Source organism: Ochotona princeps, chromosome X (genome assembly GCF_030435755.1).
Source record: "Ochotona princeps isolate mOchPri1 chromosome X, mOchPri1.hap1, whole genome shotgun sequence".
NCBI lineage: Eukaryota > Metazoa > Chordata > Mammalia > Lagomorpha > Ochotonidae > Ochotona > Ochotona princeps.
Window position 1 is genome coordinate 106381789 of NC_080865.1, and position 24117 is coordinate 106405905.

The 24117-nt window shown below is 59.0% G+C and overlaps 1 protein-coding gene across 1 annotated transcript; it reads right to left on the bottom strand.

The window, feature by feature from the left end:
- Nucleotides 1–2532: 2532 nt before the first annotated feature.
- Nucleotides 2533–22836, bottom strand: L1CAM (L1 cell adhesion molecule). The gene is made up of 27 exons (XM_058658944.1): nt 22740–22836; nt 15130–15320; nt 10784–10889; nt 10389–10591; nt 9606–9728; nt 9334–9504; nt 8982–9093; nt 8704–8888; nt 8472–8603; nt 8231–8374; nt 7882–7993; nt 7618–7784; nt 7381–7537; nt 7061–7185; nt 6827–6937; nt 6435–6632; nt 6287–6357; nt 5905–6127; nt 5431–5546; nt 5101–5302; nt 4898–5020; nt 4646–4816; nt 4425–4544; nt 4178–4333; nt 3957–4091; nt 3745–3817; nt 2533–3500 (listed from the first exon to the last, which is right to left on the bottom strand). Exons 2-27 carry the CDS (start codon nt 15203–15205, stop codon nt 3269–3271), a joined length of 3744 nt encoding a protein of 1247 aa, XP_058514927.1. The 5' UTR covers nt 15206–15320; nt 22740–22836; the 3' UTR covers nt 2533–3268.
- Nucleotides 22837–24117: the final 1281 nt, after the last annotated feature.

Below are 24117 nucleotides of genomic sequence, written 5' to 3' on the forward strand. Positions count from 1 at the left end.
CCATGGACCCACTGGTGTGTGCGAGATCTGGCATTGGGAGAGACCCTGATGGAGGAGCTTGGGTAACACCTCTGTCAGGACACAGTCCCTGCAGGTGAGCACAAGAACCATGATAGGGAGCAGCCCAAGACCAGGTAATGGTGCCCACTGGCATACTTGGCACAGGTCAGGGTAACCCAGGCAGGGCCAGTTCACATCACCTGCTGGCGAATCCGAGCACCAGAATGGAGTGTGGGTCGGGCCAGGTTTGGTTGCACATGTGGGCTAGGACTGGGCTAAGCTGGGCTGGGCTAAGCTGTAGCCCTCACCAACGTGAGCTGGAATTGGAGGTGGGCTGGGCTGGGCCAGGCTACAGCACCCACTGGCAAAAGCCGAGGTGAGGCAGGCCATGCCAGACCGGGCCGCAGCACCCAACCAGCACATGCAAGACCTGGGCAGGGTAGGGAGAGGGGGCAAAGATGGTAGTGGAGCTACAAGGTGCTTTCCTGCTGGACAGCCACTCCCACTGGAGAGCGTGAGTTGAGATGGGGGCAGACCAGACCTGGCACAGCTACAACACCTGTTGGCCTCATGTGAGCTGAATCAGGGAAAAGCCAGGCTGGGTTGACTGTTCCTACTGTGGCAGGCATAAGTCAGAGTGGGTGTGGGTTGGTTGGGCTCTGCCACAGCATCAGCTGGCAGATGCTGGCACTGAGGGCTAATTCTGTCAAGCTAAACTGCAGAACCACCTGGAGAGTGCATGATCCAGGAGTGGACCCAGTAGGGAAAGAGTGGGCACCTTCCTCTTGGCTTGCCACTCTGACTGGTGAGCGTGAGAACCAGGACTGGGACAGGCATGGCTAGACAGAGTGGTACCCAGCAGCACATGTGTGGGCTGGATAGCAGGGCTGGTTGAATTGAACTAAGCTACAAAGCCCATTGACAAGCACGAGAGTTAAATGGCATATAGGACAGACTGGGCCAGTCTGCTGTACATATTGGCAAGCACGGGAACCAGGGCAGGGGCGGGCCTGGTGGGGGTTATTGGGAGTCGCTCTAACTGGGCTGCAGCTCCCTCTGGTTTACATGGCCAAGTGTGTGGTGGGCAGGATTGGATTGGGTTCCAACACCCATTGGTTTGCGTAGAAGACGGGGCTGGAGGCAGAACTGACCCGGCATTTGCAGCCACCAGCATGTGTATAGGCTGATTGGGGCGACGGTCTGTGCCAGACCCTCTACTGGCAAGCACACACAGAATCTGGTCTGGGATCACCTCAGATGAAGTTTCTTTGGGGATCCCCCAACTGAACTGCTGGGCTGAGAACCCCAACCTTGAAGAGAATTGCAGGCTCCCTGGTCTGACCGTGGAGTTCATGTGTCAAAGCTGAGCCTCCTTAGTGGCTCAGTCGGAGCAGTGGACAGCATACCCAGGTGCACATGGAGGATATGGCAGTACATTGGAGCCTGCAGAGGACACCTGGTACCATAACAGGACAGAACAAATTGATCAACTAGCCAGCCAAGTGTTGGCAGTGAAAATCTGGGCAAGTGGAGACGGTAAGATGGCTATGTCAATCAGCGGATTCCGAAGAGATTTTATCGTGCTTGGAACGGCGAGATTGGCAGCCATTCAGAACAGCTGAACTATCAAAACCACTTGAGCAGTGCCCTCGGAGCATGCCCCCATCGGGGACCTGGGATGGCTGGGAGTCCGAGTGTGACTTCTCCCTTTGTCGCTCCTCTTCCCCCAGATACAAGAAGGAAAAAAGAGAATGTGGAAACAATAGTCTTACGCACTTTCCTGTAGCCCTTGACCCTTTAAGCCCTAACCAACTATGTAAAGATCATTAAAAACAAAACAAAACAAATGTGTTAATTCAAAACCAAACCCAACCAGGGAGGCAAGAGCGGGTGCCAGGCACAGTGTTGTTATAGAGTGCTGGAGTGAGGCTGTTCTCATCGTCCCGCACAGGGTACTGGCAATGGACGACTTAGTGGCTTATACTGTCACAGCTGGAGATCAAGGTCACAGGCACACCCCTCCTTCCTGGTCTGTCCCCACAGATAGGCCCAAGGTCTGCCACAGTGCAACCACAGCCAGGCACCGGGAGAGAGGCTGGGACTCGCAGCGGAGCAGGGGCCCGGAGACAAGCGCCTAGGAAAAGGAGTGAGAGCCCACGCAGCTGCAGGTTTTTATTCGCCTGTTAGTTCTGATATGTCTGTACATATATAGAGACTTCTGTTTTCTGTGGAGGGCTCTGAACAGACCAAGCAAAGGCATACGGACAAGGGCATAGCCGAGCTGAAAGAAACAATCTCTCCTTGTTCTGTGTCTGCTTTCAATTTTCCTGGGCTGGGATCATCAAAGCTAATTGCTCTAAATCCTAGAAACCACCTAGAGACTCAGACATCTGCCTACACACTAGGGGCCTGTGGGGAAAGGGCCACGGTACACACTTTCAAAGTCACGGTGTATTTACATTCCCAAGGAGCAGGAAGGATGCGGAGGGGGGGGGGGCGGGGGGAGGTGAGGCACGGGGCTGCTAAGCTGTCCTGGGGTGCAGCGTGGCTGGTGGCTGAGGCACTGGGCAGGAGACACCAGAAGACGTGCACCCGCTCCGTTCCCAGCAGCGCTAGAGGCCACTTGCACGGTGTCTGGTGGGTACTGAAGGCAGCGTGTGTGTGGAGCTGTGAAAGCCAGCAGCGGCTGGGGCATGCACCTGTGTGTGACACTGCAAGAGTGGGGACCCTGGGGTCTCCAGATGGCCTCCTGCGCACCCGTAAGCAGTCCTCGGCTCGCTTGGAGCCGAGGAGATGGCAAAGCAAAGGGAACAGATGGTGGGGACACCGAATTCTGTCCTCAGTCCCAAGCAGGCTGGCTGGAGAACGGCTGGGGGAGGGGAGGGCATTGCTGCAGAGACAGCAGCATACCCGCCCCTGCCCGGTCAGCATCTCAGAGGGTGCTCCTCGGCCACCTTCCTTCCTCCCCCCAAGTAGATGAGCAAAGCAGCACCCAAAGGCCCCTGGCGCGAACAAGGGCAAAGCAGCATGTGCCCAGGACGGGGTACAGCTGGGTTTTGGCAATCAAGTGGGGAGCAGGTGGTAAGAAGGGGATTTGAGACAGTGAGTTCCTCTCCTCTGCCCCAACTCAAGCTTCACACAGGCCTGCTACAGAGAGGAAGCAGAGAGAGAATCGCACGGTCTGGGGCACCACCCAGGCTCTGCGGAAGGGTGCGCACAGTGGCCTCCAGCTGTCCTGCACCTGTGACTGTGCGGTGAGCCAAGCCTGTTACTCGAGGGTCACGGCGGGGTTGATGGGGGACGCGGCCCCTGAGCTGTCATTGCCCCCTGCCGCTTCCTTCTCCTTCTGGCCGCTGTACTGACCAATGAAGGAGCCGTCTTCATTGAACTGCACATCCACGCTGCCTCCATAATCAGCCAGGCTGTCGTCACTGCCCAGGGCTTTGATGTCTCCGTTCAGTGATGGCTGGCTGCTGCCAAAGGCCTTCTCCTCGTTGTCACTGCAGGGCAGACGGAGGGTAGTATGTGAGTAGGATGGCAGCCAAGCCCAGCTGGAGGCACCATCTGCTCAGCCAGCCGAGGGGAGCCCTGGAGCAGCAAGCGTCCAGTGTTGCCTGCCCCAAGCGTGCACTGCCTTACCTCTCCAGGGACCTGAGGTCACCCGCAGCATAGAAAACAGAGGCAGAGAGTTAGACAGGCAAGTGAAGCTGTAGCCAGGCTGTGCCTGCAGGGCTGCTCGCTCACCTGTACTCGCCAAAGGTCTCGTCTTTCATTGGCCGGGCCTCAGAATCCACCTGCGTGTCCTCCTTATCCTTCACTGTGGACACACAGGGCAGTCTGAGGTCTCTCTCTCACCCTGGCGGGCCCGCACTCCCACTCCCTCCGCCCCCTGTCTTGGCGGCACTTGTCCCCAGCCCAGCAGGCCAGTGTGACCCGAGTGCTCCTCTCCTGGGTACCTGAGTACTTGCCGCCTTTGCTGCGCTTGATGAAGCACAGGATGACAAGGATGAGGAAGAGCAGAATGATGGCACTGATGAAGCCGATGAACCAGCCCTCAGTGGCGAAGCCCACAGGAGGCAGTCTCACGCGGCCTGAGGCAATGGAGGGGCATGAGGAGCCGCTGCACCACCGCACCCCCATGCCAGCCTCTGCTGGCTGTGTGGGAGTGGGGCCTCACCCGTGCCATTGGTCTTCACGGCCATCTGGTGCAGCAGCGTCTTCTCTTTGAACAGGTGGATCTCGTAGTGGGTGTCGGGCTGCAGGTTCCACTGCGTGTACGAGCTTTGGTTGTAGCTTACATACTGCGGTGGTGGGGAGGCATCTCCCTTCCCATCTGTACAGGTGACAGCACAGCAGTGGGGTGACCAGGAGACCCACCTCTCTAGAACATGTATCCTGCTCCCTAGGGACCCCTTTGTGCTCACCGCCCAAGGCTTTGAATAGGATGCGGAAGCCGAAGTTACACTGGCCTTCCTTGGGGATCCAGGAGATCACACTGTAGTTCTCACCCGCCATAGCTGAGATGTTGACAAAGTCCGGGGTTCCTGAGGGGTGGGGGTGTGCAGGAGCCACAGAGGGGGGTGGTTTGCAAGACAGCCTGAGCCCCCTCATCAGCCCATGCAGCGGCATAGAGCCCCCAGCTCACCAGACACCGTGGTGCCTCCGTCCCGCACGATGGCCTCACCAGGCCCCTCCCTGGTGGTGGCCTGCAGCTGGAAGCGGTATTGCAGCTTGGGGCTCAGGTTGGTCAGGTTGTGGGTGCGAAGCTCAGGATCCGGGAGGTGGAAAGACAGCTGTTCCTGACCCCCGTTGCCCACTGTGGGGATAGCTAGGTTGGCTTAGGCTGCCAGCCTGCTTGGCCACCCACACCCCTGCCCCCTGCCCCTGCTGCACGCACGGGGGTGGTAGGAGAGCGTATAGCCAGTGAGCACGCCATTGTGACTGAGTGGCGGCTTCCAGTGCAGCAGCAGGCTGGTGTCCGACTGGCATTCTAGGTGCAGCGCCTCAGGGTGGCCGGGTACTGTGGGCAGAGACGTGTACCAGTCCTTGCCCACGTGCAGGGTGGAGGGCTGAAGGCTGGAGGTGGGGAGCCACACTCACCTCCCTCTGGGGTATTGAATGTGCGTGTGCTGGCAGGGCCCAATCCCCGCCCATTGAAAGCCTGCACCTCCAGTTCATAGGAGCTGAAGGGTCGCAGGCCACTGAGGATGGCGCTGGTGACGTTTGCGGGCACCACGACATGGCCTTTCTGCACGTGCCTCTTGCTTTGCTTCCTCTGACTACTTGTCCACCAGTAGGTCACCTGCATGGTGCATGGGACACCTCACCGGGGGGAAGGCAGCCAGCAGGAACGCTCTCCTTGCAACCCCAGGGCTTGTACTATGCCACCCTGCAGAGCCATTCCCTCGGTCCCCTGCCTTGAACTCTTACGTTGTAACCCCGGAGGTGGCCTTTGACCTGGGTCAGGTCCACGGGCAACCAGCTGACCAGTACAGTGCTCGAGTTGATGATCTGCACTTCTTCCAGTTCTGGGCTCACCTGTGGGTCTGCAAACAGCCAGTGAGCTGCCAGCCAGGCTGCTCTGTGGGCTGGGGGTACTTGGGCGAGGGATAGGCTGATGGCGTAGTGCCAGGGTCTCTACAGGCTGTTTGTTAGACACAGGGAAACCAAGAGCAAAGCTAACCAGTCCCCAGTGCAACAAAGGGAGCGGCAGGAGCAGGCACTTGTCCCAGATCCGGAAGCCCAGCACATGGCCCAGCAGGTCACAGGCCATCATTATACTGAGGTTTGCACACAGTTGTTTCTGGAGGTGGGGGTTGCTGTTGTGGGGGGGATAGGTGAAGCATTTGCCTACAGCGATGTCAAGTGCGCTCAGCCCCAGGAACGGGCAGCCCTGGTACTCACAGTCCTCGCCCGAGTAGCCAATGACGACCTGGGGCTCTGGGCCCTTGCCCTGGCTGTTGACAGCCTGGACTTTGATCTCATAAGGCACAAAGGTGGACGTGTTGGCTACCACCAGGATGGGGTCGCTCACAATCTGCTCATGCCAGGCCCCCTCCATCCCCACAGGGCGCCACTGCACGCGGTACTGAAGCTGGGGCGCATTCCAGTCGATCCACCGCAGCGGCTGCAAGAAACAGCAGAAGAGAAACTGCGCCCCTTCTCCCACATCCCCTGAGGGCACCCAGCCTCTGTGACCTAGCTCCCCTGTGTCTCACACCACTGCCCCATTCATAACCAGCACAGCGCAGCAGCCACCAGTGGAGGCCTGGCCTGCGACCCTCACCTTCCACGTGATGATCATGTTGTTGGTCTCATTGCCTTCGCCCTGCACGTCCACAGGGTTTTTCTCCGGGGCTGCAAGGAGTGTACTGATGCATTAGCACGGCAGTCTCCCACCCAGGCTTTGTGCAGCAGGTATGCGTGCATCTCACCTGCTTGTGGTGTGTCTATGGTCTCGGAAGGCAGGCTTGGCTCCCCAGGGCCGTATTTGTTTATGGCAGTGACCCTAAAAGTGTAGTGGACGTAGGGCGACAGCTTGAGGGTGGTCGATGTCTGGTTCCCGGGCACCTTGCCCAGACTGTGCCATTTGCCTGGTGCCATCTTCTGGTCCTCAAATTCAATGTCATACTCTGCCAGGAAGCGAGGCAGCAATGGAGAGACCGGGGGGTTTAGGGGAAAGGGTAAGGCTCGGGGAGAGGGAACTCCAGCTCTCATTAAGGAACCTTGAACACACATGCATGCCCCAACAATCTGGGCACCCTGGTGCCCAGTCCCTAGAAGAAGGGGGAAGCCAGGAAGAGGGTGTGCTGGCAGGGCGTCTTACTCTCAATGGGGGCGTTGTGGTCTTCAGCCGGGCTCCAGGACAGGCGCACCTGGCTCTGCTTCAGCAGGTGCTGATCAGACAGCTCCAGCCGAGGCACTGGCCCAGGGCTCCCTAATGGCCAAGCAGGTGCAGAGTGTGGGCCCTGCAGAGCCTGCCTCAACCTGCCCCTCCCAGGCCACATCTGCAGCGCACACAGACACACACACATATATACACACACACGTGTGTACTTACCCACCACCAGCAGCTGCGCCCTGCTTTCCACCTCATCCAGCTCCGTGCTGGCCACACAGCTGTAGTTGCCCTGGTCGCTGTAGTCCAGACTGTAGATGACCAGGAGCCCCTCCTCAAGGAAGTACCTATGGAGGGCCCATTTGTCTCTGGGCTCTCAGCATGCCAGCTGCTCCCTTGCCATGTGGGCTCCTCTCCCCCACCCTTCTCGCCACCCTCTCCTCCTTTTGTAGAACCTGCCCCATCGAGGACTTCCAGTGTGGGTCTGGTGCTTTTCCCACTGGGTCCCTTCCACCAAGCCCAAGCTCTGCTGGGGCCCTCACTTGTCTCTGTCCCCCAGCTCCTGGAGGTCTCGCCCGTCCCCACGCCAGGTGATGTGCAGCTGCAAGGAAGGGTCGAAGGAAGCCTGGCACGTGAATGTCACCTTGGCGCCTTTCTTCTCGATTGCACTGCGGGGCCCCTGCGTGATCTGGGTTGCTTCTGAGGGCGAGGAAGGGGCAAGGCGTCACTGTGATGTTGGCCAGAGCCTGCCCCTGCTGGCACTGCAGGCACTGCCTCACCTTTGACCTGCAGGTTTGCCACGATGCTCACGTTGTTCTGGTCATTGGCAGCCTGGCAGAAGTAGCGGCCAGTGTCATTGGCCTGGAGGTCCCGGATACCCAGAGTGCCGTTGGCGTAGGGAAAGAAGCGTTCATCCCGAAGCACTGTTGCGCCTTCGTCATCCAGCCTGGAGAGAGCACGGGGCAGGGGATGGGCAGCCCGGGACTGCCACCCAGCCCAGGCACCGCCCCTCTCCAGCTCCCAGGACTGTGGGAGTCCCTCACCACTGGATGCTGGGCACAGGGGCTCCGAAGGCCTTGCAGAGCAGGTGGGCAGTGCTGCCCTCCACGGCCATGTATGTCTGGTTGTCCCTGGTCAGAATGCGGGCTGGCAGCTCTGGGGGAGGAACAGGGTCAGGAAACGGGCCAGGCCTTGGGGCCACCACGGTCAGAGAAGCACAATTCACCCATGGAGCCCCACACCATCTAAGTGTACATGAGTGCTGGGGCGCAGCGTACGGCCCGCCTCTTCCCAATGCCTCCTGGACAAGCCCTCAGGCTGGCACCAGTGGCATCCAGGCTGCGCCTCCACCCTTTCCACCCGCCCTGGGCAGCTGTCCTGGCGCTCACTCACGGACTACATAGATGTAGGCATTGGCCAGCAGGACCCCATGCCGGTTGCGGGCCTCACACTGTGTCACCATGGTGTCACTAGGCTGAGCATTGCTTAGAATGAGGGCGCCATGCTGGATCCGGTATTTCTGGTCCCCAGGCAAATCTGTGTAAGACAGGTGGGGTGTCATGAGCTCGGGTGCCCCTCCTCACCCTCCTCTTCCTCCCAGCACTCTGGCGTCTCTCCGTGCAGCCCTGCTCACCATTCACAGGGATCCCGTTAATTCTCCAGGTGACTTCCGGCTGGGGCCTGCCCTGAACTTGGCAGTCCAGGCGGACGGTCTCTCCTGGCCCATACAAATGGCTCTGGGGCTGGTGTAGCCAGTAGGGAGCAGCTACAAAGAAAGGAGAGGCGCTGAGCCCAAGGCTCCCTTTCCCCCAGGGATAGGCAGTAGGTGTGCCAGGGAGGGTGGGCAGCCACAGGAGGCCCCATACCCTCTACGGTGACATAGTAGGCATGCCGGGCAGTGCCCAGCGAGTTCTCAGCCAGGCAGCGGTACTCGCCATCATCCTCCTCACCCACATTCATAAGCTGCAGGGTCTTATTGTGGTTCTGGTAGGTGACGCGGTCAGTCGGCATGGGGCTGCTGGGCCGCAGCCACTTGATGGTGGGTGTGGGGCTGCCCGTGGGAGAAGAGGGGAGAGAAGTCAGGCACCGATTCGCATGGGTGGCCCCAGACTGGCCCGTCACTGCCCCAGGCAGCCCGACTCACAAGCCCTCTGCGATGCACTCCAGCACCAAGGGCTGACCCTGCAAGGCCACCAGGTGGCTGCTGGAGTTGGCGGGGAAGAGAAGGCGCGGCTTCCTGTCGATCATGCTGTTGGCTGCCAGGAGAGAGAGTGTGGGTGGCCTGGCTCACTCCTCCTTTCTTTTGCAGAGTCACAGAGCTAGCGCACTGGGGAGTCCCCCGATGAGCCCCCAAACCTGTGCTTCCTCGTGCTAAGGGGAGAGCCCCATGTCTGCCCTCAGCGCCTGGCTGGGAGGGGCCCAGGGAAAGGTGGACTTGGGAGGCAAGTGAGCTCTGTGATCAGATGGCACGTGGGTCACAGCTGCAGGGCACTCACTGGCCTTGACCCGGAGGTCAATGGGCTCCTTCTGAATGATGGTCCGTGTGCCAGGGAAGTGGGCATTGCAGATATAGTCGGAGTGGTTGTCTGAGGTGATCACGTTGGCAAAGTAGAGGTTGCCATTCTGGCCCATTGTCACCCGCTCATCCTGTTTGATGTGCAGGATCTCTGTGCATGACACACGGAGCAGCGATCAGGGACTCCCTCAGGGAACGGCCCTCCCAGCTCCGGCACCCCAAGCCCACACAGCAGCCCTCGCTGGCACGCACTGCTGTTCATCCAATAGATCCGCAGCGGCTCAGCACTGGGCGGGGGGTTGCAGGGCAACACCACCGATTCGCCTTCCTCCACCTCCACAGGTTTCACGTTCTCCTTTGGCCACTTAGGGGCCCCTGGAAGACACAGAGGTGCTGACTCTGTCCTGGTCAAGGCAGCACGCAGGCAGGAGAGAGCAGGAAGCTGGAGGCCAGGTGGCCGGCAAGGGTTAAGCCTCCATGCTTCTCCCCAAAGAAAAGCTGAGGAGGGGAGGCTGAGGTGTAGCAGTGGGGGAGGGACAGCCCGGGAGCCACAGACCCTTCCATCATCCTGACATGGAAACTATGGCAACGGTTCCCAAGGTAACCAGAGGGGTTGTTATGGGAGGCAGAAAGCTCAGAGGATGGAGCACGGTGGGAAAACCCCAGGGAAAGGGACGCTCAGAGAAAGACCCAGCCCAAGAGCAGGACGGAGCGAGGGAGCTAGCCAAGTGGGGTTAGAGGGGAAAGCAGCGGAGTCAACAGAAGGGGCGGGTCATGGGCACACACAGGCCTGGGAGTGATGGAGCAGGAAACAGGGACAGAGCAGTGAGTGGGGCAGAGACAGAGGGGACAAATGAGCACTGAGGCGGGTCACCTGTTGCAAGCCCCCCACCGTTGCCCCAAGGGGAGCACCAGACGGGGCACCGAAAGGGAAATGGTCAGAGCTGAAGAGGAAGCAGGCATGGTGGGCGAGGGCCGGCAGCGCACCTGCTGGGGAACAGCAGCTCCCCGTGTGCACCCTCTGCAGCGACATACCCTCAGCCATGAGCTGGATCTCGTGCGACATGGCCGTGCCCAGCTTGTTGCTGGCAAAACAGCGATAGACGCCCTGGAAGCGCTGGGGGAAATTGCTGTTGTTGCCCATGATGGTGAAGGAGCCAGAGTGGGGCGCCTGGTACACAGTCACTCCCAGTTCCTCCTCGGGCTTGAAGTGGACACCATCCCGTGTCCAGCGGAACCTGTGTGCACAAAATACCTTGGCACCTGGGGTAGGCACTGGCTTGCAGAAGTGACAGCAGTTAGTAGTCCCAGGACAAGACAAAGACTCAGTGGCATGAGGGAGGTCTGCCACTTCAACTCAGAAATTAGGGGGCCACAGAGTCATAAGAGCCGGAAGCTGGGGGGGTTGTCAAAGGGCAAAAGTCACTCACTCCACTTCTGGTTTGCCACTGGCCTCACACTTGAGGCTGATGTCATCTGTGGGGAAGACGACCAGGCGTCGTGGAGACTGTTCTGTGATGACTGGTGGCTCCATGACTGGGGACACAGTACGGAAAAGCAGTGGTGAGGGAGGCGTCTGGCTAGCCTCATAGCCCCCACCCCATCCCGTCGTGGGAAAGGAAAGAACTAAACAGAAGCTTGTGGGGCTGAAAAGTGGGGGCGGAAGGAGAAAAGGATACAGAGCCAGTTAGGGATCCCGGCAAACAGGTGACTACAACAAAAGAAGGTGAGAGAGGCCGCACAAAGAGTACCACACAGTTGAGAGAACCCAGGATGGGCCCGGCGCCTGCATGGCCTTGGCCTTCTGACATATAGCCTCCCCCTGCCACAACTTACCATGGTATCCTTCATCTGAGCCATCCAGGCAGCCAGGGAGAGAAGGGAGAGATGGTGACAGGCAGCCCAGGCGGGGCCCATGCACAAACGGCGCTGGCAGCAAGAGACCCAGGATGGACTAACATAGCTCACCCCAGGTTAGGCCAGGGACCCGGAGGAGTCAGAGAAGTCAGGCCAGGCCAGGGGAGCCGCCGAAGGCTCCAGAGAGCAGGGAAAGGGGAAAAAAAAAACTGCTCCGGAATGGCCTACACAACGGCCCCTGCCCCTTGCCTGAAGCCAGGGCCCCTGCCCACTCCTAATCCAATTAACAAAGCTCGGTGTTTTCAATTACCCAGGCCCAGTGTGCAGAGCTCTCCTCCCCTCCCGCTCCAAGCCCTCCCAAAGGTCCTCTGCATGGGAGTTTTCAAGACTCACAGACCAGCCTTTGCCCCACCCTTCTTCCTCTCAGGCATCCCTCCCCCTCCCTGGGGCAGAGGCCAGAGAAGGAGGAAGAAGGGGGAGGGGAGTGACGGGCTACTGTTGACAGCTTTGTGTCAGCAGATGACCTCAGTGTGAGGGTCCAGGAAGGGAGGTTGGGGGCTCCCGGGGGACGAAGTGGCAGGGAAGGGGCTGGGGAGGGGCCAGGCTGGCTGCTGGAGAGCAAGCTGCAGGAGCCAGAATGACACAGAAAACCAACTGAGTGGAAGAAGCAGAAAGCAGACAAAGCGGGAACAGCGAGAGAAGGGGTGGAAAGGACGCTTCCTATGGGGACTGCCTGGCTAGCACCTGGACCACACCAGGATCACCAGGCAGCCTGGGAACCACTGTGGGCTCTTGCCTACCCCTCCCCAACCTACAGTTTTCATGTAATTCTTCCCTGCCCCTGACACTTACAGATGCTCGGCTGTGCTGGCTCACCCCTCTGGTAGAAAGGCAGCCCTTGAAAAGCAGTGATTGCCTGGCACAGCGATGGGAGACAAGTCAGGCTGCGGACACTCCTGGGGATGGCCTAGGATGGGATGTCACAGCGGCTGTGGCTATATGGCTGTCTTACCTGACTCCACCTGCAGGCTTCGTTCTGCATGTTTCCTTTTCCCCTGGGAGTGTTGTGTTGGACACCTACTACTCTGTGTGTATGAATGACCATGTTCTGAGTTTAAAAACTTCATTTGGGGAACTGGCACTGTGACACAGTGAGTAAAGCTGTCATCTGACATGCCAACATCCCATAAGTGTGCCAGTTGGAGTCCCAGCTGTTCTACTTCTGTTCCAACTCCCTGCTAATGCACCTGGGAAAAGCAGGTGGAAGATGGCCCAAGTCCTTGGACCCCTGTCACCCAAATGAGAGACTTGGAAGAAGTTCCTGGTTTTACCTTGGTCCAGCACTTGGGGAGTACACCAACAGATAGAAATTCTGTATCTTGGGCCCAGCGTGCTAGCCTAGTGGCTAAAGTCCTTGCCTTGCATGCGCTGGGATCCCCTATGGGTGCCAGTTCATATCCTGGCTGTTCCACTTCCCAACCAGCTCCCTGCTTGTGGCCTGGGAAAACAGTCGAGGACGGCCCAAAGCCTTGGGACCCTGCACCCACAAGGGAGACTCAAACAAGCTCCTGGCTCCTGGTTTCAGATCAGCTCAGCTCCAGCCATTGCAGCCACTTGAGGAGTGAACAAGAGATGAAAGATCTTTCTCTCTGTCTCTCCTTCCCTCTGTAAGTCTGACTTTCCAATATAAATAAATAAATAAATAAATAAATAAATAAATAAATAAATAAAATTTAAAATAATAAAAACTTCATTGGGGGGCAAGTATTGTGTTGTAGCAGGTTAAGTCACATCTTACTTAGGTCACCCACATTTCATAGCGGAGAACCTCATTCAAGTCCTAGCTGCTCCATACTTCTGATCCAGATTCATCCTAAATACCCAGTCTGGGAGCCAATGGATGATGACCCAAGTCCTCGTGTTCCTGCCATCCCATATGGGATATGTGGCTGGGGTCCTGGGCTCTTCACTTTGGCGTGATCTCTATTCAACTGTTGACCTCCACAGGTATTTGGGGAGCGAACCAGTGGATGAAAGACCTGTCTCTCTCCATCTCTGTCACTCTGACCTTCAAATAAATAAACTTTCAAAAACCTTCACATGTATACTGTTGTTTCTGTTTGTGTAGCATTTGGTTGCATATGGGAATCTGTCTCCATGCTGTGTTTTTTGTTTGTTTTGTTTTATATTTTGTGTTTTTAATTTGAAATGCATCCATTTCTCTTTTTTTAAAGATTTATTTATTTTTATTGGAAAGTCAGATATACATAGAGGAGAGACAGAGAGGAAGATCTTCCATCCGATGATTCACTCCCCAAGTGACCGCAACGACTGGTGCTGTGCCAATCTGAAGCCAGGAGCCAGGAGCGTCTTCCAGGTCTCCCACACGGGTGCAGGGTCCCAAGGCTTTGGGCCGTCCTCGACTGCTTTCCCAGGCCACCAGCAGGGAGCTGGTTGGGAAGTGGAGCTGCCAGGATTAGAACCAGCGCCCATATGGGATCCCGGAGCGTTCAGGGTGAGGACATTAGCCGCTAGGTCACCACGCTGGGCCCATCCACGCTGTGTTTATGGGGGCATCCCCAATGTTTGTCCTGTTAGCCCCTTTTCACTTCCTCTAAATGCTGACTGTGTTCCCCCAGCATGGTAAGTGCCTCCCAAGTTCATGTCCTGGCATAAGTTCCTCCTGGGCACTCAGTCTCCCCCACCCCATGACACCCTGTGAAATGTGCTGACAAGGCCCACCAGGATCTGTTAGAACAGTGGGTGTCCAGTCTTTCATACATAAGAGAAAATACCATTGCAGTAACAATACCTGCCATGTGCTAACAGCCTCATTCACAAATATACAGACCAGTAATTAACAGCAATATTGCATGCATACATTTATCTGTATCAGAAATCAGATTCACAAATATTCCCTCAATCAATCGTAACCACATACAATCACACATACAAATACAGTGTATGGGACTCACAAGTAAACACAAATACTCAAATCAATCTCCCCCAAACTCCCATACCTACCCATGACTTCCCACAAACCCTAGAAACCCAGATACATGTTCCTGCAGTTCCACCACCACATTTGCACCAAATAACTATCCAGAAGCATCTAGAAGGATACTAGACTACACCCATGTGTTTGTTCCTGTCTCAGTTGAAACATGGAGCTACAAATGGTCGAAGGTGGAATCACATGTCAGAAGGGCAGGCAAGTGCCCAGCATGACAGCTTAGCGGCTAAAGTCCTCATCTTACATGTGCTGGGAACCCATATGGGCGCCGGTTCTAATCCCGGCAGACCCACTTCCCATCCAGCTCCCTGCTTGTGGCCTGGGAAAGCAGTGGAGGACGGCCAGATGCATTGGGACCCTGCAACCATGTGTGAGACCTGGAAGACGCTCCTGGCTCCTGGCTTCAGACTGGCTCAGCTCCGGCCATTGTGGCCGCTTGGGGAGTAAATCATTGGAGGGAAGATCTTCCTCTCTGTCTCTCCTCCTCTCTGTATGACTTTCCAATAAAAAAAAAAAAAAATCTTTTAAAGCAAAGGGCAGACAAAGCTTGAATAGAAGCCTCTGCAAGAGCTGGCTGAGGCCTGAGAACATGCCCACTCTCTACCTGACATACCCTTGGTGGCAGGTAGGACTGGCAGAGGACAGGTGGAAGAGGCCGAAAAACCAAGAGCCCAGCGGATGCCGCTGTCCACGGTACTGAAAAGCCTCAGGGCTTGTGCCCCAACCACTGTCCATGGTGCTGACACACTCTGTGCACCCAAAAGCTCCTAGGCCCCTCTAGCCCACCCTAAATCCCAGGAAAGGAGGGAGAGATTGTAGAATGGGGAGAAGGTGAGGTGGAAGAAGATAAAGAGTGGACCAGCTCAGCAGCAAACAGAGGCACTGAGACTGCCATCAGCTACTCACATTCCTTGGGGATCTGGATGAGCAGACACGGGCTGCATAGGAAGAGAGGCCACACGTACCGCAGCGCCGCGATCATTTTTCCGGCAGTGCCAGCGGCTCGGCACAGCACAGAAGGCCTGGTCTGGCTCAGGCTCTGACCAGAGGGAAAAGGGCTGATGGGTGGCTTGGGGCGGGAGCTGCAGGTGGAGGCACTGGGAAAGAGGAGAAGGGAAGGGAAGAGTGGGGAAAGAAGGGATGGATGTTAGTGACTAACATCTGGGAGAACCCAAGCTCCTGGCTCCGCCCACAGATCCGCCCTCAGCCGGCCAGTTTTGCTAGCCCTGCCTCCACCACCCCACCCCACCGTGGAGGCAGAAACCTGGCAGAGACTGCTCTGGCTGGGCTTGCAGGTTGCCTTTCATCACCTCCCTGTTGTCCACACCCTCCCTGCCAGCTGCCTCCTCAGCACCAACTTGTTGCCCCCATCAGCTCCTCTGTGCTTGCCAGAAGGCACTCGGTGTGCGCTGTTACCATGTGTGTCTGGATTTGACTGTGAGCAGGTGTCCATGGGAATGTGTGGGCGTGCGGCTCTGGATAGGGAGTATGTGCAACCATCATGAGGTGTGTGATGCAGCCCGTCTGCTAGCTGTGTGCTAAAAATCCCTATGTCTTTTACCTCTGCGTGAACACCCAACTATGTGCACACACATATGCAGAACAGAGCTAACCGCCCCCTGGATGTGGTGCAGAGTTAAAATTGTGATAGAAAGGCTTTGCAATGGGTGGAGAGACGAGTAAGTAAATGGCCCCAAGATGGATGTGCTCCAGAGAACAAATTCACTGAAAGGAAAAAAGGGGGAGGGAAGCCAGCCATCAGGACTCAGTAGAAGGAAGACGGAGGAAGGAGGCCAGGTGAGAGAGGTGATTGTGGCCTCCCCTTCCAGATGCTTTAAGCCAGCAGTGGTCAGGACAGGGGTCACAGAATGCTCTGGGACATTTCCCCAGTGTCCCTTACGGAGTGTCTGGCAGTACTAGCTTATGAGTGTTTTCCTGGGTCTTCAGGGTTGAACTGATGACCACCCCTGCTGCTCTTGTCACAGTGCAGAGTTGAGCCTCCAGGCAAAACACCAACAGAATAGGTGCAGTGACCTCAGATCTGTCAGAAGGGAACCAAGCGGGATGCTCAGACCACTGTATGCCAGGGGCGACCTGGGAAGCATGGCCATGCAGCAGGCCACCTGGGGCCTGGGAGCAGGGCATCAGGACCATTTTCCACCACTGGAGCTAGGTTGCGCGGTCCCCCTCCCCCCAGAGCCAGTGTGAGCAAGTGGTCCCCAGGGGCCAGACTTCAAGGCCTGTAGGAAGCAGTAGGGGACTGAGATCAGAGAGCAGGCGATCAAGCAGTAGCCTTGGGAGCCTGGGCAAGCAAGAGGGAGAGGAGGAGGGGAGGGAAAGTGCAGTGTAGTGTGGTCCCCCCTCCTCTCTGCTGCTGGAGGAAGGATGCTCCTCCAGAGAGGAAGCTTGAGGGCTGTGTGTCAGCCTGTGGTGCTGGCTCCTCCATGTATCCTCCAAGTCTAGCTTCTCAGAACGGTGTCCCACATGTACCCACAGGGGACATGCAATAGCTCCAACCCTCCAGTCCCCTCCTTTGCCCCATCCAACTGCCCCTAGCTTCACATGCAGCCTGCTGGTATTTGGCATGCAACTTGCCTCCACTCTGGGTGCTCGGGTGACAGGCAGGAAGACAACAGAAGGTTGAGAAGCCCCTGACAGCTGGGAGGGGCTCCCCCTTCACTCCTCCCAGCACTGCCTCTAATCTCTCCCCACCCCTCAGGCAATGACAGAGCAAGCAGCTAAGATTGTCAGCTCGGCAGCACCCCCCCACACCCACACCGCCCACCAGCATCACCAAGGGCAAAGGAGCAGGGGAGGGGGGACCACACTACAGATGGAGCCAGAGCCAGGTCTGCCAAAGGTGACAGACAGGGTGAGAAAGGAGGCAGGAGGAGCTGCAAGAGAAGCTGAGCAGTGGGGCGAGGGAAGGGGCAGAGGGAACAAAGGACGCCCAGACAGAGCTGCTAGGAGAGCAGAGCCCAGACAGCACAGAAAAGAGGAGCGACACAAAGCGGAGCGGCAACGGCAAGCTTGCCAGCGACCCATGAGGGCTGGGCCCCCGGAAATGCGCCCACTGTCACAGCAGCCCGTCCCCAGGTGGTGTACCACATGAGGGGCTGGGAAGGGTGGGAGAAGGGTGTGGATGAGCCCACGGGGCATTTGGAGGCTTGGCCTCTATGGTTGGGATGGAGCAGCAGGGCAGAGGGACCTGGAGGGAGACGAAGCCCCACAGCAGCAGCAGCAGCAGCAAGTCCCTGCCCACTTGTGGCACTGCTGCCAGGCAATGGTTGTAAAACAAGATGAATGACCCACTGCTGGCATACCCCGGCATGCCAGGGAGCAGGTGGGGACCCTGCAGGGAGAGGGAGGGGTGGAGGGGGAGAAGCCGCTAGAAGATCCCAGCTGATCCTTGCAACATTAACAGCCGCCCCGTGGAGGGGCGGGGGAGTGAGAGGTGCACACACATCCACAGGCATCACCACGAGCATGTGTGGGTATGGGTGTGTTCGTGTGGCTGGCTGTGTACAAAGGCGAGCTGTTTGCAGGTGGGTCCAGCCCCAAACTCATCTTCACCAAGTACATGGGACTCATATACACACACACGCACGGACATACACAAATACACATATATGTCTAGACACACATACATATACTAAGCAGGCAGGGACACAGGGCACAGCAGCAGCCCAGGGGCCCAAGGATGGGAGAGCAGGGGCAGGCCCATTTGGCACTGACGGGGCTCCAGTCAGGGCTCTCTGCTTTGCCACTGAAGTAGGCTCTGGGGAGGAGCCAGGGAGGTCGTGGAGCCCGCAAATGGCATAGGCGCCACCGGCTCCCAGGTCCTGCCCAAGAGCCTTCTCCAACCCGAGAATGATCAGGTGCTGCTGCACTGTCTGCTGGGAATGTCGGGCACAAGAAGGCAGAGTGTGGGAGGGGCTCTTCGTGCCTGTTAAGGGGTGTGGCAGTGTGGAAGTCACCTGCACCCTGGCACTGCATCCCTTGAAGGCCTTTCCTCGCCCTCTTCCCCACCCTCTACCCCGGCTGGCAGGTTTCCATGGTGATGGAGCACAGCTCAGCTCTCTGCTGGCAGGAGAGGCTTAGGGGAGTTGATTGGATTACTTCAGTAATGCAGGAAGGAAGCTGCTGGAGACAGCCCCCAGGGTAGCTGGAGGCCCTAAAGTGTGCTTCCCGCCTCACCCCTCCCTGGGCCCACCTGGCACTCTGGTCTCCAAGGCAACCCGGCCAGCTCACCTGCCATGATGCATTCTCCTTGAGGGATGGGGGGAGCACCTGGGCCTTTGTGAGTGGGAGCACAGTGTTACCAAAGGCACAGGGCAAACCACCCTGGCCCACCACACTGCACTGAGTGCATTCGGGACCAGAGCGCAGCACATCCGAGGGACTCCCCAAACTCTTCTCCACAGGCCAGGTGAGGAAACTGAGGTTCAGAAAAAGGCACCACTGTGTTTTGAGTTGCAATGCTGGAACTGGTACTCACCATAGGTGAGGCTCAAGACAAGATCTTGAGGCTCCTAAAGCCACCCCTCCCCTCAGAGCCTATTTGCCAAGCAGATGGTAGGCAAAGGGGGCAAGAAGGGAATACAGCCTTTGGATGCAGGGCACGCAGAAGTAGGATGTGACCAACGGCACGTCCCAGGTCTCAGGTCACAACAGGAGCCTGGCCGCAGACCATGCATGCACCGAAGGCCAATTCCTTTGCTTGCAGACAGCTGGGCTTGGTTATCCCTCACCCCACCCCCAGTTCACTCAGACCCCTTTCTTGAGCCCACAGGCCTCCTAGAAGGCCCTTCAATGCAGTCAGAGCTCAAGGACTGCAAGGGCTGCTCTGCTGTACTCGGGGCAGATGGAAGGCAGCGAGCAGAGGCGCTGGGCTTCCCAGAGCCTGAGAAAGCAGTGGGTGGCACAGGGGCTTCGCCAGTGAGCCAATGACAGCGAGCAACATCTGTGAGGGCCTTCCGGAAGCAGACCTACAGGGCTGGAGAAGTTGGTGGGGGGGTGCTGAGCAAAGCTGCAGAACCTGCAGCCAACGCGGGCCCTTATCTTCAGGTGTGCCAGCCATACCCATCCATCCAAGACACCTGGGGGCCTGGAAACAGCTCAGCCCCAGACAGGCTCCCCACTCGCCAAGGGCAAGAAGTACACAGGAAGCCTAGGGCAGACAATGCTGCCTCTGTCCTCCCCAAGGCCTTGGCATTCCTAAAGCATGAAGAAAGGCGGCTGGGGAGGGGGCCGAGGCCGTGGTCCTGCACTGCAGTCACAGGCCTGGCTGGCCTCCGTCCCACGGAAAGCAACCACCGCCCTTGGCCCCACCCCTTCCCAACACTGGCCCTGATGGGGCATTTGAGGGCTTCCCGTGGCCATAGGGAAGACATGTGTATGCACACTCTTTCCCGCATGTGCACATGTGCAACCAGATATGTACTCCACACACATGCAAATAAGAATGCTACAAGATATGCGTGCCTACACACACACGCCCCAGCCTGCCAGCCCTCCCATGCAAATCTCAACCAGTTTGTCCTCTCGTTACATCACCTGATGCTTTAGATAGGATCCTGCCACACTTCTGCACCATGAACATGGACAAGTGCATAAGACCATGGAGCGTGCCACACTCCTGTCCTACCCAGCTGACACAGCTGCTGCCCTGCTGGGTTTGGGACCAGAGACGGGCTGGGCCTCCTCTGCGTTTTTCCAACCTGAAAAGGGCCAAGGTGAACTCCTGAGGCCTTGGGTGAGGGGCACTGGACAAAGAAAAGCTTCTAGAAAGGCCATCAGCCTGGCCCCTCCCCCGGCTCTCTCCTTTCCTTCCAGCCATAGTCCTTAGGAAGCCACAAAGACCCTGTTGATATCTGGTAGCAGCCTAGCCACACAGGCTACTTCCCACTGCTGGCTGCCAGGTATCCCCTCCATTCTCCAGGTCCCCACCTGGAGTGTGGAGCCCCAGTAAGGAGAGAATGGTCACACGCTCTCTCTCACACACACACCCAGTGTTGGGGCTTGCTGCTTTGTAGGAGGCCTCTAGAAAGGGAAGGGCTTCCGGCAACAGGGGAAGAGCTCAGACACTAAAAGGGGGAAGCAGAGCGAAGAAGCTCTGCATGTGGGGCACCGGCAGAAGGAGAAGGGAGCACCCCACTCGTATATCAGGTCACCCCTGCGGGAGAGGAGTGGGGGCAGTTAACAGGAACAATGCCAACAAAGGGATGTGTAGCATGGGGCAAGTCACCAGAAGTGAGAGTGTGTGAGGAAGAGAGACAGACAGACACGTGGGACAGGGGCAGGGCAGGTGGCCACCGGCTTTGGAGTGGGAATTCGGAACAGCTGCCCCTCCTGTTGTCCCCACTGCACGCTTGGCTGGCATCCCCACCCCGGCATTCTCTCCACAACCCCACCTTTTCCCCCAGACCTTGGTGGGGCTCGCTGGTGCTGCAGACCATGGCCTGAACAGCCACGCTGAGCCGCAGCACCAGGTCACAGCACCCTCACTGACTGGGCAGGGACTGTGTGTCTTCAAAGGAAACTTAACAATCAGTGAGTATGCGCCTCATGTGACAGCCTGAAACAGCGAGGGCAACTGTCATTAGGAAACAGGCAATATGGCAGCAGGCAAAACTGCCTGTTCTGCCCCTCCCCTGCCAGTCTCGGGGCCAAGTGCATGCCAAGGAAGGCACCTGCCACAGGAATCAATAGCATGGATGAGGGAGTGGAGAGAAAGCCAGTCAAGGCATCCGCCTAACTGGAGTACACTCGGCCAAGACCATCATTCACACTGTCTTCCTTTCCCCTTCACATATAAATACGTAAATAAGTAAATAAATAAATAAACCGACTCCAGACCTACCCCAGGAGAACGAACAGGGTGCAGGTACACGTGCCCCCAGTGAATGGCACCCCACCCGCAGGCTGCTGGGCACGGCCCCACCCCGTGGGGCTCTGCAGGGGGCTAAGGCAGGCACTGAGGGAGGAGCCTCTTGAGGAGACTTCTAGCAAAGCAGGGAGGCCGCCAGCGCTTCCCTGTGGGTGGCCAGATCACCAGCGCTGCTTAATTTCTTTTGTTCTTTGCTGTGGTAACTCGAGACGCTTTCCTGGCAGCATCACCTACCCAGCCTAACAAGCACGGAGAGAAAGACATTGGGGCTGTAGCCAGGGAGGTGGGCAGGGTCCTGCCCCAATCCTGCCGGGAACTCACCATGTGGCAACAGCAAGAGCCTGAAGGAGTGGCAGCCGCGAGGCACACAGGTGCTGCCACTGCTGGGGTGCTTTGCCAGCTGAAGGGCTGGGCAGGGGGAGTCCCAGCAGGCAAAGTAGAATGCCCTCAGCACAGCCACCCAACAGGGGACAAGAACACTGGGGCACCATTGCACTGGCCACAGGCGGAAGGTTTGGCTGGACCCAGTCACTCTCACAGCCACATGAGTCAGCAGAGATGGCCCTGGCCTGTCCAGAAGTCCCTGCCCTCTGGGTGGCGTCAGCCAGAAATAGGGCACGCACCTGCAGGGATGTGCCAGGCTGCCGTTGCCTACTTGTGCTGGGTGTCCTCTGTCAGCCCTGCCAAGCAACTGACCTAGGAAGGAGGGACTAGGGGCTGAAGCCCTCATCCGTAAGTGCTACGGACAGGGAGACCCGCAGTGAGACAGGGCCAGGGCCCCAAGCAATGTTGCTGTCCCGAAGATCCTGGCCCTGAGCCAGTGAGGCCCTCCCCTCACCTCCACCGTGCAGGCAAGGCTCGCGTCCTGCAGCTGCACGCCAGTCAGTGGCCCAATCGGCCTCTACCCTGCCCCGGGGACGCTCCCGGAGCCTTGGTAGGGCTGTGGGGCCTCGGGCGTTCCCGCGGCCCGAGTCTGGCCCTGCAACAGGGGCCGGAGGGGGGGTGCCCCGGCTGGAATTTGGAAAGCAACAGAAGAACAAAGCCCTCCCCACTCGGGCTGGAGGAGCAGCCAGCGCCCTGTTCGGTTCCCTCCCCTCCCCCCAATGCTAGGGCAGGTTAGTCCCGTTTCCCTTCGCCACGTTGGGACCCGGATTGCCAGGCAAAACAGGGCCCGGTTCTGGGAGCTAGGGGCAGCCACGCCCAGGGCCACACCCCACAGCGGCTGGTGTGGGGCGTTTGGATGCGTTCCCGCTTCCCTTCTGCCAGGCGCGCACACAGCTATAGGGGACACGTCGTGTTCTGCCCTACCTGGGCACCCAAACCCTGTCTGACCGCCCGCCTGCATGTCTCAGGACCCTCCCAGGTCCACACTAAGGGCACCGCCCGGGCTCCCTCTCACCTACAGGGCTCCGGCCCCCGGTCTTCCCACCCCGCCCCGCTCCCGTCCTCGGTGCCCAGAGTCTACGTGCCGGCATGGGTGGGGCTCCAGGGCAGCCGCCCATAACCACCGGCACGGCCGTGCGGTGCTCCCTCCTGGCCCCCGCCCGGGCCAGGGATGGCGCTGGGGGCGCGGCGGGTAGTAGCCGCGGCCGCAGCCCCGGCGCCGGGGCTGGTGGGGCCGCCTTACCTGCGCTGCAGCCGCCGCTCGGGCTGGCCGCCCAGCCTCGGCGCACGCCGGCCTCGGACTCGCAGCCCGAGCGCGTCTGCGAAGCCGATGCCGCTGCTGCGGCAGGGGCGGGGCGGGGCGGGCGCGCACGGGGGAGGGGGAGGGGAGTGAGATCACCTCCCGGCCCCCGGCCCCGCCCCGCCGCGCGCCCGCCCCGCCTGGCCGCCGACCCCCGGCGCGCGGGCCAGGGACTCCCTCGGTGCTCCCCTCCTGCAGCTCAAAAGGGGTACCCCCCTTCCCGCTCCCAGGTGTCCCCGACCGAGAGTGTCGCAGACGGAGCCCGCCAGGGAACCCCGGCCGAGGAGGCTCGGCCTGTCGTTGCCCCTGAGGACCTGGGCTCCGCAGTGGAGGAGGGAGTGGACGGGGGCAGCGGATTCCCCCCTCGCCAGCCCGCACCTGGCCCGGGAGGCCACCTGCCCGGCACCAAATGCGACGTGCTCCGGGCCGCGCCCTGCTCCCTCGCGCGTGGACCCTTCGCCAAACCCTTCCCTGCCCGTCTCTGACGCCCGGTCCCGGGCCTTCCGGGAGGGGCGCGGGGGCGTCCCTCCGCAGCCTTCCAGGAAGTAGCTGGGAGAGGCGCGGACTGCGAGGCATAGGCGACGCCCGGGGACAGGGGTCTCGGAAGGAGGTGCCTTCCGGCTGCCACTCCCAAGTCCTCACGTTGGCGCCGGGTTCCCCAGGCCGGTGTCATATTTCTTTGTCCTGGGGACTGGCCTCGGCCCGACCTTTCCCGCCAGCCCTGCTAGAAAGGCATGGGGAAGAAGCGCCCCTCCCAAGCGCCCGGCGACTGTGACCTACCAGCCCAGGCGAGACGAGGCAGAGGGGGCGGGGATTCCAGGATGCAACTAGCTGGCCCCGGCCTCGGGGCAAGGAAGGCCCGGGGCCCAGATGGCAGATTGCAGTCCTGGTGGCCACGGTATTTTTATGGGCATGCCTGTGCCCGCTGAAGCGTCCCGAGGCCTGGGCTTGGCCTCCTGAGAGCCCTGAGGGGTGCAGGATCCCTCCCGGGGGAGCGTAGCTGGTCTCCTGACCTGGACTCCTGCCCCCTTTGGAGGACCTGCTCCCCAACCCCCATTGCATGAAAGGGGAGACTGGGGGTCCTCTCTCCTGGATGGGAGGACATAGAAGATGAAGGGCTGGGAGACAGGCAAGGGGGCGGAACAGCCTAGTACCACCTGCGGCGCCACTGGGCCCAGCACCTGGAGAGAGCCCACCCTGGCCGTGAGGCTGGGGGCCCCGAGCTGGGCCCAAGGGGGGGATTTTCCATGAAGCATTGAGCTGTAGTCCACTTCCTTCCCCGCGGTGATCCGGGCTCAGATAGGCTGCACTGGTAGCTGGC

Bases quoted from the DNA above. Each gene is read 5' to 3' on its own strand.
- L1CAM (XM_058658944.1), bottom strand. From the start codon at position 15,205: ATGATCGCGGCGCTGCGGTACGTGTGGCCTCTCTTCCTATGCAGCCCG. The intron at 9,094-9,333 runs GTGAGTGCCCTG...CTCTCCTGGCAG, and splicing joins TGACCTCCGGGTCAAGGCCA to CCAACAGCATGATCGACAGG. The intron at 5,021-5,100 runs GTGAGTGTGGCT...CTCTGCCCACAG, and splicing joins ATTCAATACCCCAGAGGGAG to TACCCGGCCACCCTGAGGCG.